Source organism: Thermobia domestica, chromosome 4 (genome assembly GCF_964235325.1).
Source record: "Thermobia domestica chromosome 4, izTheDome1.hap1.1, whole genome shotgun sequence".
Taxonomy (NCBI): domain Eukaryota; kingdom Metazoa; phylum Arthropoda; class Insecta; order Zygentoma; family Lepismatidae; genus Thermobia; species Thermobia domestica.
In genome coordinates, this window is record NC_137457.1 from 320134375 (window position 1) to 320152553 (window position 18179).

At 37.7% G+C, this 18179-nt stretch overlaps 1 protein-coding gene across 1 annotated transcript in view; it reads left to right on the top strand.

Annotated features, from left to right (window-relative positions):
- Nucleotides 1-13834, top strand: part of LOC145683559 (uncharacterized) — a 53163-nt gene extending 39329 nt beyond the window's left edge. Inside the window, exons 4-7 of the mRNA XM_081754907.1 lie at nt 408-536; nt 4164-4298; nt 10394-10567; nt 13625-13834. Of these exons, the coding sequence (XP_081611033.1) occupies nt 408-536; nt 4164-4298; nt 10394-10567; nt 13625-13650 (464 nt within the window). The 3' untranslated portion in view covers nt 13651-13834. The remainder of the gene's footprint in view (nt 1-407; nt 537-4163; nt 4299-10393; nt 10568-13624) is intronic.
- Nucleotides 13835-18179: the final 4345 nt, after the last annotated feature.

The following is an 18179-nucleotide window of genomic DNA, read 5'->3' on the forward strand; positions in this document are numbered from 1 at the left end:
TTATTGAAACTGGCATTAAATTTGATTATGTGATTAGCCCCTGGATTAAGATTATTGAAACTGGGATTAAATTTGATTATGTGATTAGCCCCTGGATTGAGATTATTGAAACTGGCAATAAATTTGATTATGTGATTAGTCCTTGGATTAAGATTATTGACACTGACATTCAATTTGATTATGTGATTAGACCTTGGATTAAGATTATTGAAACTGGCATTCAATTTGAAGGAAAAACCCTCGATTGTAAATCGCATAATGTTATAAATAGCTTTATTCAGAATTAGTTGCTGATATGAACGCAGTAAGGTAATTACAAGAGAAAGAATTCAAGGGGACATACTTGTAGAAAGGTTAATAGTTCTGAGTCTTAAGAAAATTTATAGTTAAATTATTGATATTTTCAGATCAACCTCAGCTGCCATCCAATTCTGTTTGTTCGCCTAGTAGTTCTTCATCTGAGGAGGAGGTAAATAGTGCAATAATAGATCCTAAAAACAATGGAAGGCGGAAAAAGCGAGGGAAAAGAAAGAAAGGTAAACAAGGTTACACATTTTGTTACATCAATAATTTAATATTCTTACGACACGAATTAATGCAACGGAATCCGAATCGTCTCCATAATAATTAATAATAGGCCTACAAGTTGACATTTAAAAATTTGGCAATCTCCGGACCTACGTATTAATATGTGCTGTACATTTAACAGAAAATGATTACCTGTATGTACAGTATTGTTTGTTTGTTTTTAAAGAAATTTTAGAAAATAATTTACACAATGAACAGAAATGCTCGTCAGCAAGTGTAAATAAGACTCAATAACTGATTATTGACTACAACGCCATCAAAATATAAACGGTGCCTCCCGAACACTGGCGCGCCAACGCGGAAAATTTCAAAATTCGTTCCAAATTTTGAATGTCAATCTGTATAACCCCTTTTGAAGATTAATTCCTGATGATGGTACAGTGGAGCTTGTTAACTTGGCCATCTCTCTAAGTTGGCAACCTGTCAAACTCAATGGAGCTAGAAATTGACATTAGTCTCCAGGAAGAGAATGCAGACAGGCACAAAATAAAATTCGAATATTAGAGGGCGAGTTTACAACTGATACGTACTGGGTTTGCGAACCCGGGACTTCACTCAATGGGGCTAGCCGTAATATAAGTCCTTCACCGGCTAATAGCGTATGCCCCTTAACATATCGTTATGCCTAATCCAACGAGCGTGGTGGTTGCTTGAAGATATGGAGTAAAAACCCTCGAATTGAAATGCTCGAGGTCCGAGCCGGATTGACCGACTGGTCAATGTTGGCAGTTCATTTTAAAATGTACTCAGGTTCAATCACCTGTATGTACATGCAAATTAAGTGTTAAAAGGATTGGCATTAATTTTCAGTTCACTGGCCACGATGCACAAATCATTGCGATAATTTGTTTGTGGGAACGTTCAGATAAAAACTGACTGAACAATACGGTTGGCGACGGTCTGGCGTTCAAACATCTGATCAGCTAGTATTTCCATAAATGATTGAAAAATGCACTTAATTCAGTTCCAAATAACTATTGAACATAGTCTTTGCAACTTAATAAGTAAGAAAGAAACACTGCGAATTCAAGTAAGAAAATTACGTTTATCATATATATAGTTCAGAAAATGAATAATTTCTCTGTCGCTCACTAAAATATTCTCACCACAAAACCACGTTTAATATATATATATATATATATATATATATATATATATATATATATATATATATATATATATATATATATATATATATATATACTGTATATGAGTGAACGATGAAAGACTCCTTTGTCCTATTGCGTGGGAAGAAAATGGTTCCCACCAAAGAAAAAATTATTTGCGTCGCAAAAACAAAATATAAATCTAAAAATGATTTCTCTCTCTTCCAAATATACAGAGCGTCCACAAAAAGATATTTCTATAACCTGGTGATCGTTATAGGGCCGCGGTGTCTCAGTGCTAGAGCGTTCACCTCTGGTGCATAGGATTCTTGGTTCTATCCCAGCTCGCATAAAGTGAGCTTTGTGGTGGACAAACAACGTGTACGTGGGTTTTCTCGCGGTTCTTCCGTTTCCTCCCACTTTCTTCATTCCACCATTTCATTCATTTCTCATCATCACCGTTTCCTTTAGCCTAGCTGGCATAAGCGTGGGACGTAAAACTTAAAAGATTTCATTTCATTTCATTTCTGTCAAACTTACTCTCATCTTGTAGATACTACATTTTACCATAATACTTGCTACTACTTATTATTCTCTAAGTTGGCCACTTGTCTACTGTAACTTGAAACTTGGCCGCATCGAAACAATGTTATTTCTATGCGAACTAACTCTATTGTCAATAAAGCCCGGAATAACCTCCGTCCTTAGGCATTTACTTCCGGCCTTAACCAACCAGCTCCAGTTTGTACTTTGTATTCCTATTTCTGAGTGATTCATCTTAATATTGTCCTCCCATTTGCAGCTGTCTTCCTCATGTTCGTTTTTCAAGTGAGTTTTCTAGTTAAAATTCCATTTTTTCTACTTTCTTGCATTCTGGCTTCGTGTTCTACCCAGATGAGCCGCCTAGACTTGATGACCCTAACATTGTTTGCTAAACGACATAAATTATGCATTTCCTGGTTATGAATTTCCCGCCATTTCCCTTTCGTGTTCCTCTTGGGTTCGAATTGTCGCTTTAGAATTTTATTCTCAAATAGTTGGAGTCTGTGTTCTTCCCTCAGAGTAAGCGACCTCTGTATTTACTTCTAGACCCATTTCCTTGCAGGCGTTAACAAAACCTCTGCATTTCTCTCTCTATTGTCCCCATATCATCCCGTATCAGATCTACGCTCATCAGCAGAAATCAACCTGGTGAGTTGGATTTAGCTCGATGACTTAGTTACTTTGCTTTTCCTTCTAGAGTATTTCAGAACAAAATTTAATAAGGTCATGTACGAAAGTTGGAGACATTGTTGACAAATTTCTTACTTCTTATAATGCTACATAAGGTACGTGGTCTTCAATTGTCGCTATTTGTTGTGTACCCTCTTCAACATACTTTGAAGGAACCTGAAGTCCAAATTCCATCGTAATTTGATCTTGATGTGACGGACGAACCGTAGTACAATTTTGACCTCCCAATCCCCATCATAGACGTCCTCAGCCAGAAGATACCAGAAACGTCTCTGAAGCGGTTCTTCCAGGCTTGAAACAAAATTTAATGACGCATCGTTGCTCAAACGACAAGTGCATTTTGAGCCTCCAAAAAATTTCGAAGTCATTCCTAAACAAGATATACACGATAAACGACCCTTACTCTAATAAAGCTCGAAGCGACTGATCCGGGTAACATTGGTCAGCCAAGGCCCCACCATCACTCCTGCTTGTAGTGAATGCTCTGTTGACGACTGGAGCTCCGTCGTGGGTTACCAATTTGGCAACACTGCTAGTGCAGGTCATTCCTCAACTGTAATCTGACGTCTCCGTGGTTTCTAGTGGTTTCCAGATCATGCCATTTACACTACTGAGTTGTCTCCGTTGCAACCACAACAGAGATGTGAACTTGCCTTACAAATCAAGATAGACTGAACAATTGCGTCCTAAATAGTAAAAATTTAGCGTTATTTTTGACGAATCACGAGCACAAAGTATTGAGAAGACGTCATCATAATGACAGGACAAAACAAAAAATTGGCCAGAACGAAAAACAATAAAGGTCCTCAATAGGAAATTCGGAAGCAATAGGCATTCGTCCAAATTTTATGTGTAGATAGATTGGATTTTATGAATTGTTCTACCTGCTGGATATTACTTTGAGCTGAAAAGCGTGTGCCAAAGGTAATTTTACATCCGTGCTGAGTTGGGTTGGACACAAGCCCTGAAACTGAGTGTGATAACATCTTAAGAAACTAGACACATCTTCCACTAATTTCAGCGACCGGGTCACCTTTTAAAATTAGGAAGCAGGCATCAACACCATTTGCAGGCCATGTATGATTTTAATGTCATTTTGTTTCCCACTTTACTTGCGAGTAAATCCTATCTTGTTGTTAGTTTTAACTAGTCTTAGGGTATCTGTATGATACTAACTGTCACCATAAAAATGTTTTGTATTAAACAGCGTACAAAATACTGTATGTCCTCTAATAGGCAAGAAGCCGCCAGGGAAAGGCAGGCCAGCTGATAGTAGCACAGACTATGATGTATCGTCCGTCTCTAGTGCTAGGTTCAGTTCTGCCCAGATCTCTTCTGATGAAGCAGCATCTTTTGTCTCGGAGAAGAATGGTAAGCAAAACTCCAATAATTTCCTTCGCTTTATACAGGGTTTATTGGAAAAGTAGTAGAATGTTTTTTTTTTTATGTATTCACAATTTTGACACATAGACTTAATAATTTCAAAATATATTTCTGCTGCGTCAACACAGCGTTTCCAGCGACCCTGCCAATCACTGAAGCATTCCTGGAACGCAAAAACTGGAATGCTCTTCAGCTCTCTCGTTACGGTCTATTGAAAGCCCCGGACCGAGCCATGATGTCGTCCTTTCATGACCCTTTTCAGTCGGAGTAAGAGGAAGAAGTCTGCAGGAGCGATATTTGGGCTGTACGGTGACTGGGGAAACTGTGTAATGCCATGTTTGGTCAGGAAGTCCATGACAGCAATGGCCGTGTGGCTCGGCGCATTGTCATGATGACGCTTTCATGATCCATCAATTGGTAGACGGACGCGGGCATCTCGTTTCTTGATCATCATCAATTTCATTCCGAAATAATTTGTGCCACTCAAAGACACTTGATCACGACGCATTGCATCACTCCAATAAGCAGTCTTGATCATGTCATGGGTCTCACTCGCACTTTTACCCAGTTTGACGCAAAACTTCACCGCGTAACGCTGCTCTAACAAACGATTCATTGTGCAGATGACAAGGCACCTTGAAAGGGGTTCACCTTAAACTCGATCTACACTCCGTGAAGGCTTGGAGAATACTGGCGACTGGTGCGCTGATAACTAAGACCCACCACCACTCAGCCAGCCCAGTAAAATCACCCTTCTTCACTACGTTTTGGCGGGAAAAATCAATCCTATTATTTTCCAGATAAACCCTGTATATATACTAGATTTAGATTAATATTATTTCCTATTAATTTTAGGTTTGTGTCTTGTTCTTTGGTCCTGGCATTGAAGTCTCCCATGATATCTTAGAGCTCTTCGACTAATCTTTTGAATGAGTTCTTGTGAGAGCATCAAACCTATAGCCAAAACACTAAGTAAGACAGGAAAGTAAGTTAAGTTTTGAGGGAGCTAAGTTAAGTTCATCTTCCATTCATATATAATACAACAAAAGCAACCGAAATTTTCAGTCTTTGAAGTGATTGCAGGGGTTCTGAGTTCCTATGACCACCTCCAGTTACGGACTTGAGAAACATACGATTCAAGTAGTAACAATTCGTATCTTTGGGTAAGTTTGATAACAAATTTTGTTACTCGATCTTATTTCCAAGAGATTTTTCTACAGCGTTGTTGTTAATGAGAAATTGAATACCACCAATCTGATCACATGCTTAGCATCTAGCACAGATCCTTCAGTTCGATTCATTGTTCTCGTTTCCTTGTTATTCCGTCTAGTCTCACGATGCCAAATCCCTGTAGCTTTGTCGACTTGTGAAATTGTGATTCTAAGAAAATATCTCGCCTGGTCAGCTGTAAATTACAATCAATTTCTCCTTAGCAGCACGAACAGTAGGCCCAACAGTGGAAAGCAGTGGGGTAACCAACTGCCAACATTCTCCCTACATTGTAATCGGTCGTTTTGCCGAGCATTTGCTAATTAATTAAATTGATAACGTTGGCCCTACGCTGTGATTGGCAGCTTTGCCAAGCATTTGATAATCAATTCAATTGCCAACGTTCTCCCTACGTTGTAATTGGCAGCTTTCCCGAGCATTTGCCAGTCAACTCAATTCCCTACGTAGCATCTACGAAAGAAATTGTGGTTTAAAGTGCGAGGTTCAAACGTCTTAATAGATTATGGCAAATTATTGATTGATCAACACACTTTAAACTTCATTTGAACCGCCGTATTTTTCAACTTCATTTTTGTAATTTCAATCCTGAGCCGTTAGCATATGGATGGCCTATCAAGTGTGTTTCTAGAGTCATTATTCAGGGTATACATCATACAATTTCATGTGAAGCTTATCGTTGTTTTAACCAGCTACTATTTAGCCTCTGGAGAATAAGGACCACACGCTTTCCGCTTTCAAAGTTGATAAATAGGTTGAAGATATTTGGCCATAAGAGCACAGTGTCGGCCAGGTTTTCTCTATCCGCCCTTCGTAAGTTTCGCCATAAATTAACCTCGGTTCTACCCTGAGAAGAGAGTTTTCACTTTGTAGTAGTGGGAGGCATTGATAAGCTTTAAAGGCCTTATCGCACTCGAATCCTAGTCCGGGCTGACTTAACAGTGCAAAATTACTTGGGCTTACTTATGTACATAAAGACCGACGCATGCCGAGTCGAATCTTGGTTGGCCTAGATGTGTATGTGTGCTGACCCGTACCATAAGTATCGCAGCAATGCTATGTTAAACTTTTCGATGTTCGAAAATCGATATGGTGCTACTGTGGCGATTTACTTTGGCTTGTGCGATGCCTCAGTGGTAGAGGGTTCTCCTCTGGTGCTCCCGGGTTCGATCCCAGCCCCCGCCAAGTGAACTTTGTGGTGGACAAACACCGTGTGCGTGGGTTTTCTCGGGGTTCTCCCGTTTCCTCTCACTTTCTTCATTCCACTTCATTCATCACTCATCATCATCGTCTCGTTTAGCCTAACCGGCATAACCGTGGGACGTAAAACTCAAAGATTTCATTTCATTTTTACTTTGGCTTGTGGTTTTCATTTATTATACGGATAAAGCGTTCAACAAAGTTGTTTGTTTGGTACATAACAAATAATAAGTATGCTATTACCTGAATGATATGAAAGTGAAGTGTAAGCTTTAATATAGATTCGGGGAGAGGAAAAATCAAGATATATTTAATAATTGCATCCATAACCAGAAAGTACAAAGTGTCATCAAAAAATACGGTGAATATAGTTGCATAGTGCTGTCAATCGATATTGTAACCATTTCAATAAGTAAGTCCGGCAGCCTAAACCTTTGGAACAGTCAGTGTCGCGTTTGAACGAGTTGTGACATGTTAGTTTTCTTCCAAAGGCAGAAGAGTGACGACGTGTTAAGAGTGTCTGTTGAACTCCAACATTAACTTTTGTTCTAAGGTGCAAAATAGTGCCAAAGAAGCTCACGAAATGTCGGAATCAGTGAATGGTAATGAAGCAGTGGCATTGAAGATTGTTTACAAATGGTATAAGCGATTCAAAAGCGGCAAGGAGTCGGTTGAAAACGAGCAATGATCGAGACGACTCTGGACGTCAAAACAGGTGAAAACTAGGGATGGCCACAAAGTTCCGGTTCCGGCGGAACCTGTTCCACGAGGAACCGGTTCTCGGAAATCCGGTTTTCACAACCGGGTCCGGATCTGGATCCGAAAACCCGGTTCCAGAACCGGATCTTAGGAACCGGTTCCGGACCTGGATCCGAAAACCCTGTTCCAGAATCGGATCTTAGGAACCGATTCCAGATCTGGATCTGAAAACCCGGTGCCAGAACCGGATCTTAGGAACCGGTTCCAGACCTGGATTTGAAAGCCCCCAAAGACCCGTAAAGAAGGCACAAAGTTCACCTTCAAAACACTGCAGAAAGGACCATGCGCTTGTTCCCTCCCCGCCCAGACCCGCTTGTGCCCCCAGAAAAAAATTTTGGTCCACCAGTGGGTGTTTAGCCAATTGAGTTGCCCAGTTTCCCTGTTTAGCCAATGAGTTTGCCAGTTACCCAGTTTATTTAGCTGAATGAGACAAGCGGCCGCCGCCTGGACGCCTGCCTGTCGCTTCCACCAATTCATCTAGCACACTGTTCACAGTCTGCCGGCAGCTCGGGTTTAGCGTAGGTATGGTCATAAAGTTTCGGTTCCAGTGGAACCTGTTCTTGGAGATCTGGTTTCCAGAACCGATTCCAGACCTGGATCCGAAGAACCGGTTCCAGACCTGGACCCGAAAAACCGGTTCCGGAACCGGATCTGTTCAGACCCGAAAACCGGTTCCACCAAGAACCGGTTCTGGCCATCCTTAGTGAAAACATGCAAAAAGTGGCACAAATGATTTGTTTAAACAGGCGAATGACTATTCGGGAGCCTTCTGGAGAATTAAACATCTCGTATGTGTTCGTGAAAATAATTACCGATTAAATGGGCAAATGGCTTCCTTCTTTACCTCGAAAACGCGCCGTGCAACTCCTTGCTTTTGATCCGCGAGTTTTTGGCCGAAAAAAATATTGCTGTCTGTCCACATTCGCTGTGCTTTCCAGATATAGCACAATGCGACTTCTGGCTCTTCCTAAAAATTAAAACCATGCGTAAAGAAAAACGTTTCGACACCATTCCTGACATTGAGAGAGCTACGACAGAACAGTTGAATGCCCTTCGAGAAATGCTTTAAGTTATGGATTCAGCGTTGGGTTAAGTGCATCGCTAGCCAAGGACAGTACTTTGAAGGAGATGAAATCAAATTCCATGTAAGCTTATTGCTTTGTTGCTAATAAAATTCCATGTAAGCTTATTGCTTTGTTTCTAATAAAATTCCATGTAAGCTTATTGCTTTGTTTCTAATAAAATTCCATGTAAGTTTATTGCTTTGTTTCTAATAAAATTCCATGTAAGCTTATTGCTTTGTTTCTAATAAAATTCCATGTAAGCTTATTGCTTTGTTTCTAATAAAATTCCATGTAAACTTATTGCTTTGTTGCTAATAAAATTCCATGTAAGCTTATTGCTTTGTTGCTAATAAAATTCCATGTAAGCTTATTGCTTTGTTTCAAATAAAATTCCATGTAAGCTTATTGCTTTGTTTCTAATAAAATTCCATGTAAGCTTATTGCTTTGTTGCTAATAAAATTCCATGTAAGCTTATTGCTTTGTTTCTAATAAAATTCCATGTAAGCTTATTGCTTTGTTGCTAATAAAATTCCATGTAAGCTTATTGCTTTGTTTCTAATAAAATTCCATGTAAGCTTATTGCTTTGTTTCTAATAAAATTCCATGTAAGCTTATTGCTTTGTTTCTAATAAAATTCCATGTAAACTTATTGCTTTGTTGCTAATAAAATTCCATGTAAGCTTATTGCTTTGTTGCTAATAAAATTCCATGTAAGCTTATTGCTTTGTTTCAAATAAAATTCCATGTAAGCTTATTGCTTTGTTTCTAATAAAATTCCATGTAAGCTTATTGCTTTGTTGCTAATAAAATTCCATGTAAGCTTATTGCTTTGTTTCTAATAAAATTCCATGTAAGCTTATTGCTTTGTTGCTAATAAAATTCCATGTAAGCTTATTGCTTTGTTTCTAATAAAATTCCATGTAAGCTTATTGCTTTGTTTCTAATAAAACTCCATGTAAGCTTATTGCTTTGTTTCTAATAAAATTCCATGTAAGCTTATTGCTTTGTTTCTAATAAAACTCCATGTAAGCTTATTGCTTTGTTTCTAATAAAATTCCATGTAAGCTTATTGCTTTGTTGCTAATAAAATTCCATGTAAGCTTATTGCTTTGTTGCTAATAAAATTCCATGTAAGCTTATTGCTTTGTTTCTAATAAAATTCCATGTAAGCTTATTGCTTTGTTTCTAATAAAATTCCATGTAAGCTTATTGCTTTGTTTCTAATAAAACTCCATGTAAGCTTATTGCTTTGTTTCTAATAAAATTCCATGTAAGCTTATTGCTTTGTTGCTAATAAAATTCCATGTAAGCTTATTGCTTTGTTTCTAATAAAATTCCATATAAGCTTATTGCTTTGTTTCTAATAAAATTATTCATCATATTTTCGATCACACGTCTATTTATCGTTATTTCCAATAAATTTCGATCATGAAAGATTGTGAAGATGCCAGCAGAATGTTAGAATAAGATAAACAAGTTGAAACAAGAATACAAAAGAGTGATAGACCTCGATAAGAAACGTGGAAATAATAGACATCCATTCAAACTTTATGTGGAGATAAATTACATTTTGGAGATTGTTCTGCTTTCTGTTGGATGCTTCCTGAAGCTGAAAAGCCAGTGCGAAAGGTAATTTTATCAACAGGTCTTAAACCACCAGGTCACTTTCAAGTTACTAAACAAGCACCAGCACCTCTTTCAGACCAGTATGATTATAATGTAAATTTGTTCCCCACTTTACCTGTGAGTAAATTCTATCTTATTGATAGTTTTGACTAACTTTATAATATCTGTACGACACTAACTATCTTCATATGTTTTGTATTAAACAGCGCACAAAGCGCATCCTCCTCTAATAGAGAAAAAGTCGCCAGGGAAAGGCAGTCCAACTGACTATGATGTATCATCTGTCGCTAGTGCCGGGTTCAATTCTACTCAAATCTCTTCTGATGAAACAGCATCGTTTACCTCGGAGAAGAATGGTAAAACAAAACTTCAAGAATCTGGTAAGATATCTGACCATATTTTAATATTATATAATTAATTTTTGTCATTTATGTCTTTTTTAATGGAAGATACTGGGAATGGACATTGAAGCATCGTAACCAACATAAAAAATCAGTTCATGGTTAAGGTAGGGTTTCTTGACTGACAGCGTACTGTTATGTGCACTAATTGCTACCTTAATCATGAACTGATCTTTCGTGCTGGTTACGGTTTTTTGACTGACAGCGTACTATTATGTTCACTAATTGCTACCTTAACCATACTGATCTTTCGTGTTAGTTAAGGTTTCTTGATTGACAGCGTGCTGTTATGTACACTAATTGCTACCTTAATCATGAACTGATCTTTCGTGTTTGTTAGGGTTTCTTGATTGACAGCGTACTGTTATGTACACTAATTGCTACCTTAATCATGAACTGATCTTTCGTGTTAGTTAAGGTTTCTTGATTGACAGCGTACTGTTATGTACACTAATTGCTACCTTAATCATGAACTGATCTTTCGTGTTAGTTAAGGTTTCTTGATTGACAGCGTACTGTTATGTACACTAATTGCTACCTTAATCATGAACTGATCTTTCGTGTTTGTTAGGGTTTCTTGATTGACAGCGTACTGTCATGTACACTAATTGCTACCTTAACCATGAACTTATCTTTCGTGTTGGTTAGGGTTTCTTGATTGACAGCGTACTGTTATGTACGCTAATTGCTACCTTAATCATAAACTGATCTTTCGTGTTGGTTAGGGTTTCTTGATTGACAGCGTACTATCATGTGCACTAATTACTACCTTAACCATGAACTGATCTTTTGTGTTGGTTAGGGTTTGTGACTGACAGCGTACTGTTATGTACACTAATTGCTACCTTAATCATAAACTGATCTTTCGTGTTGCTTCGATCCATTTCTACATCTTACTTTTAAAATTCGAATCATACCATGTATACTATGATATTCTACAGGTCAAAATAAAGCGAAAATGCTATATAATGGTATACCCTCCGGAACCTTCATCAGCAGCTATGGTGAATCAAAGTGTCACTATGTGGCAGCGTCGTACATTAACTTGGAATCATTAGAATTGCCCTACGAATCGATTAAATAGTTATATCGATTCTTATGCTAATAAGTGATGCTAATGCCAACGTCTATCGACTTTAACTGAAATCTCGAAAGAATCGCTGTAGCTATTTGATGGATTGGTAGGTCAACTCTATGGTTCTTTATCTTTAAAAAAAAATCATCGTCGATCGAGAAACATACTGTTAATAATTTCAATAGATAATTACATTATAGTGTTCCGAAAGGATACAATAAAAGTTTAGAAAATTAATCTTCATATTTAAACATGAAAACGTGTAGAAACGTTTACTTCCTGGTCTATAATTTTCCATTTCTAGAAAACCTCATTAATTTCCATCTGTACTTCGAGGCCTAGGGCCGCTCATGTTCCAAATTCGCTGGTACATTAATAGAATTTAAGCTTGAAATAAGAACAATGTTCTTTTATCCAACTTTCAGCCGACATTTCGTTCTCATATTATAACCTTTTCGTTTTAGTACCGACCAGCTCCGAAATGACGCATTTATTCACCTATGCTGGTATATAATCTTTTCTCGCCTTATGCAGAGTCGTTTTGACGTATGATTAGCTTCATACTAAAGAGCTGACTATTGCAGGAAACATATGTTAGTCGAACTCTTTAGTATGGCACTAATCACGCGTCACAACGACTCTGCATAAGGTCCTTCATGCTTTCGTGTGAAGATTATTTTCCCAAAACTTTTTACTGTTGTTTCAGAATTCTTTGTATTTCACGTTAAAACCTAACGGGCTCGGTGCAGAGTCGTTTTGACGCGTGACTACTGCGATACTAAAGAGTTCAACTAACATATGTTTTCTGCAGTAGTCAGGTCTTTAGTGTGACGTTAATCATACGTCAAAACGACTCTGCATAAAGCGGAAGGTATTTTTTAGGATAATAAACTTCTACTATGGCACAGGCCTTAAACCGCAAAAATCCTATCAGACTGCTTCCTATCTCAACCTAAAACAGAGCACTTCCCATTTCATCCTATATCAGAGCCAAGCTCGGACTCGTCAGGCTGACTACCTGGAAATCGCCAGGGGTCCTCTAACCCAGGGATTCTCCAATACTGACATATTGGGGGAAAAATCGTATAAAGAATGTTGAAGACAGAAATTAACTTGTATTAAAAATGAGCATTTTAATTACTTTAGACCATGATTTTACATATTTATGAGCTTCACAAATTATATTTAAAAAACTAAATTCGTAGCTGTGCGGTGGACTCTACGTAAGTAACTAGCGAAAGGATGTTTTCCAAGTTAAAAATTGTGAAAAATCGTTAATGGTCGTGTTTGACCAACGAGATGCTCTTTCCTCTAATGCTAATTGCAATTGGAAGATCCTTGTTTTCAAATATTGGTAGAGATCTGGTCATAGAATAAATATCCAAATTTGGTCATAAAGAACTTCCTATCACATCCTATATCAGAGTACTTGTAATCCTATCCTATAACAGAGCACTTCTTGTATCATCCTATATCACAGCACTCCCTATCTCATTGACTACTCTCGTTTCCGCGATATATGTTGGCTCAAAACATTGCGATCTTCTTTTTAGACATGTAGTGTGTCTGTCGTTTATTTTTATTTAATTAGTTGCTTCAGATTTATATCATACAATATTTACATGCTGCACGTATTGGTGTACAAATGGGAGTGACAAGAAATTACCCGGAATAATCTTTCACAGGTAAGAAAATCACCAATCATAGGATACGTATGGCTGTGACGTATGGCTTCACGGTTTTTGTGATATGGGCAGATCTTCTATTTTATAACATCCTTGGCGCTACCTCCACGTGACGTCACCAACCTCAAAGCATCCTGGGGAAAATGAGAGCAGAAAGGCTGAATTGAGAGTCCCCTGGGCCATTTGATCGTCATGATCTATACAGATAAGGTCAGAACATTAGAGATTTAATATTTTTTTGTAAACTTAATCTCAATTTCTTCTGTGTATTTACAGGTCAGCGTGGAAAGAAAGACGCTTAATATAGGGGTGCATGTATGCGACTTGGTCACCTAAAGATGATTGTCTTTCTTTTATGGTAAACAGGCCTGTTCTCTTTGTAAACAAGGGATATCACTTGAAGCTATCCATTACTAGAAACCAGGCCTTTTGGTTTCAAATAAGATGATGGTAACCTTAAGAAAATAAAGTGCGTGTTTTGAACTATGTCAAATGTCTTTCCTTCAGTCATTCTACTTGTACGAAATAATGTCGAACGCTTTAGTCCTAGTCCTCAGCTCAGAGAAAGTTATAAAATGATCAATGAATAGATTGCAATAGTGCAATATCACTTCTACTCATTGCGATGGTGATCGCCATTTTTATTTAATCCACGCTACTTTTTGTTCACCTCAATCATAGGTTGGTGGACAACATGAAAATTTTAAAATTTTTCTCTCTCTTGGGAGAGCTGTTTTTTACTTTGATAAGGTATCTTCTTCATAACTGCATCTAGAAATTATATCCTTGGTCTTCCTCTTTCCGATTTTCCTTCTGCCTTTTCCCTCTATCGGTACGGTGTTCCAATCGGAGTGCCGAATAAGATGGCCAAGCGTGCTGTTTCTTCTTTTTCCTATTATCTTCATAATTTGTCGTCCTTCATTAGCTTCCTTTCAAGGATCTTATAAAATAGAGGATCTGCCCATATATATCTTCATCCTATTGAATAATGAAGCCAAAAAACAACCGAGCATCGGCACGTCTGATTGGCTACTCTCGTTTCCGCCATCGTCTGATTGGCTACTTTCGTCTCCGCCATGTTTGTTGGCTCAAAACATTGCGATCTTATTGGGTGGAGCGGGCAGAGTAGGGGTGGCGAAACTGTGACGTATGGCTTCAAAATTTTGTTGTAAGGGCAGATCCTCTATTTTATAAGATCCTTGCTACCTTTAGTACGTCTTCATTCCTTTCCCTTTCGGTCCATGATATGCGCAGCATTCTGCGCCAACACCATATTTCAAATTCTTCCAGCTTGGATATTTCAGCGATCTCGAAAACAGTGGATTCGACCTTGATATGGTCATTTTGGACATATTTTTCACCTGTATCTCTGGATCATGGGGCTAAACTTGGACTTCAATAGTGGATAGTATTACTCATGTCAGCGAAGCCCAAAACTATGGATTTGACACTAGACTATGAGACGTGGGCCTACAACTTAACATGGAATTCGAACCACATGATCTCCCGCCAGGAATCGAACCCGAGTTTCCCGCGTCAAAGACGCGTATGCTAACCACTTAAGTACCAGTGTTTTTTTTTTTAGCTGATTTACTGAACGTTCCTCACTAACTTGTGTACATCTAATTATCACTGTTTTTACTGCATTTTACTCGTTTTTTCAGTAACCGATAACGACAGGGACATAAACATACAAATATTGAAGACAGTTGAAATTCCAAAGGCTCTCCCACCGGAATCCCGGGACCTGGGACTGTAAGAAACGAACCCGGGACTCCGAACACTAAAGGCGCACGTGCTAGCCACTAGACCAGCGGGGAGGTCATGGGAGCTCAAAGATTAAATAGTAATAAACTCAAAAAATATAGTATTGTGAAAAATTTTCCCTTGTTTTGAAAGTCGGATATTCTGTTAAGTTTTGCGTTCAGGTTAACGACTCTTTCGTTTCGTCCAAGTTAAGAATAATTAATGTAAAACAAAACTGTTACATCATGTTAATAGCAGTTGTTAATATATTCATTCATTAGAGATGTATGCTAATTACTAGTTGACCGTCTTTATGAAGCGTTGTTCGTACCCTAAAACTTATTCATAACAAATACGATTCACACCATGTGTGAAATTTTAGAACGTAGTTGGTAACAACAGAAGGCTGAGCGGAAAACTACTGTAAACGGAAAAGAAAGATGGCGTATCAATCAAGTATTCGATATGCTGGATTAAGGTACTACAAGAAAGTAGCAAAATATTAAATAGGGCAGGTGGCGGATCCAGGACTGACTTCTGGGGGGGGGCGGTGGGTTATAATACTGCTACTAAGAGCTACTTTTAAGAGCTCCAAACTCTGGTATGGGTTTTATTTATATAAAATTAAAAAAAAACTTCCCCTTCTTGGGAGGGGGGCGATCGCCCCCCTGGATCCACCACTGAAATAGGGTTTGCAACATGGGTACCTTGGAAGATACATGATTAGCACCATCATCATAGGTATTCTGCCGTTATTGCGAGGCCATTCGCTGCCAACTAAGACGCTTCCATGCACCAAGATCATCGCCTAACCTCTTCAAGTATTTGTTTCAGTATTATTATTATTATTATTATTATTATTATTATTATTATTATTATTATTATTATTATTATTATTATTAAAAATAATAATAATAATAATAATAATAATGTAAAAACACTGGATTTCAGACATTTCCAGTCACGGAAAGAATGTAGAAATCGTACACTAAATATTGGTCATAATGAGCAAATGAGTTGATAATTTATCTCTACTCAAAAGTATTCTTAGCTACGCAATGGTTAAACAACATATGGCCTTAATTCTAAATAATCTACTCCTGTTGTAATAATTTAGAAATAAAACTCAAATTTATATTTAGATATAGCACAGCAAACAAAAAGGAGATGGTAGAGCTATTAGTGAAGATATTTCGGGGCGTGCTTATGCAGTCTGGTATTTGAATTCTGTTCGACTAGTGGTACTTGATCTTTAACTGATGTGCAATGTCTATGATTCGGTTACTAGCTTCCCCAGCTGGATTTCGTAGATGTTTCTTCATCGACGTTAATACTCCTTCCTTTTTCGAGAACTCTCTGTCCGCTAGTTTTGTTCCAACTTCGTTTTCCGGCTTCCACCTTCACGTCACACGATCCTCCTTATTTGGTCAAGGCGTCCCTCTAGACGCCACCCACGTCTAGCTCATCACTTTGACGTCATTTCGATGTCCACAGTGCATGCCGACCTCATCAGAATCGAACTCGGCAAAAACTCGATGTCCCAGCGGAAGACAAAAATCTCTGACTCTGAAGTAAACACGGAAGAAGCAAACCTCAGTAGAAAATCTTCCTCATTGCTGATCGCGGAAGCTAGAACCGGTAGAGAGGATTCAGCATTACTGCTGTTTGTCAATAGACTGCATAAACGGAACTTGAAAGTACAGGTTTATTTATTTACTTATTTATTTAAGAAGAAGAACACAACAGGTTATTCTACCCAATTACAGTGTTCATATCAGAGTTACATAGAATATCTGTAATACATTTACGAAATCTATTCTGACTCATACTGTGTATATCCAGAACTTTTTTTACATTTACTCAGTTTGTTGTACACTGCACCCATTCTCCACGTTGGTGACTGTTTTGTTGCATTTGTTCGAGATTTCTTACAATAAAATAAATTTCCATTGTCCACACGTATGTTTCCATTGGGTATCCTGAGATGAAAGGCAGAGACCAAATCCTTACTATTTAATTTGTTATTTAATATTTTGTACACGAATATCATGTCATTTAACACTCTTCTGTGATTGAGAGACATCGTGTTAAAATTTTCATTAAGAGAAGTATTATTTTCATATCTGGGGAAGATGCCTGTTCTCTTGTACACCAGAAACCGCAGAAATTTATTTTGAACTCTTTCTATTCTAATAGAGTCTTTCTTCGTGTGGGGTTCCATATAATAGACGCATATTCTAATTTTGATCTAACAAATGAAAAATATAATTTCAGTAAAACATTCGCCTTATTAAATTCCCTTCCCATCCTCAAAATGAATCCAAGATTTCTGTTTGCGTCATTTACAATTTGATTTATATGATGCCCAAACGATAGTTTGTTATCATATATTACACCCAAATCTTTGATAGTTTGTTCCTCCTCTAATTCTTTACCATCTATCTTATATTGAAATTTAACAACATTCCGTTTCTTAGTGAAGGACACGGTTTTGCATTTATCTGAATTTATGTTTAACAAGTTGCTCTTGCACCATTCATTTACTCTGTCTAGATCCTCCTGCAAACTGACACAGTCCTGTGCTGTTGTAATTCTCCTATATAATTTTAGATCGTCTGCATAGAGTAGTTTATGTGATGTTTTAATACAATTAGGAAGGTCATTAATGAATATTATAAAAAGTAACGGCCCTTAATTAGATCCTTGTGGAGCTCCAGAAAATTGAATGTATTCAATTGATCTACAGGATTTATAAACCACATATTGTTTTCTGTCCATCAAATGTGACTTCATAAGAGTAATTAACTGATCAGAAAGTTGAGAAATTTAAGTTTATTCACTAACAATGTGTGGTTTACCTTATCAAATGCTTTAGCAATATCTGTATAAACTACATCTATTTGATTATTACTCTCCAATGTATCAACTAGATGGTCAGTGAAGACAGCGAGATTTGTTTCGGTGGATCTGCCAGGAACGAATCCATGTTGATAATCTGATATTACTGGTTTAATGTGATTTTCAATGCGCTTATAAATTATGCTTTCAAATATCTTTTCAAATGAGTTTAGAATACAAACCGGCC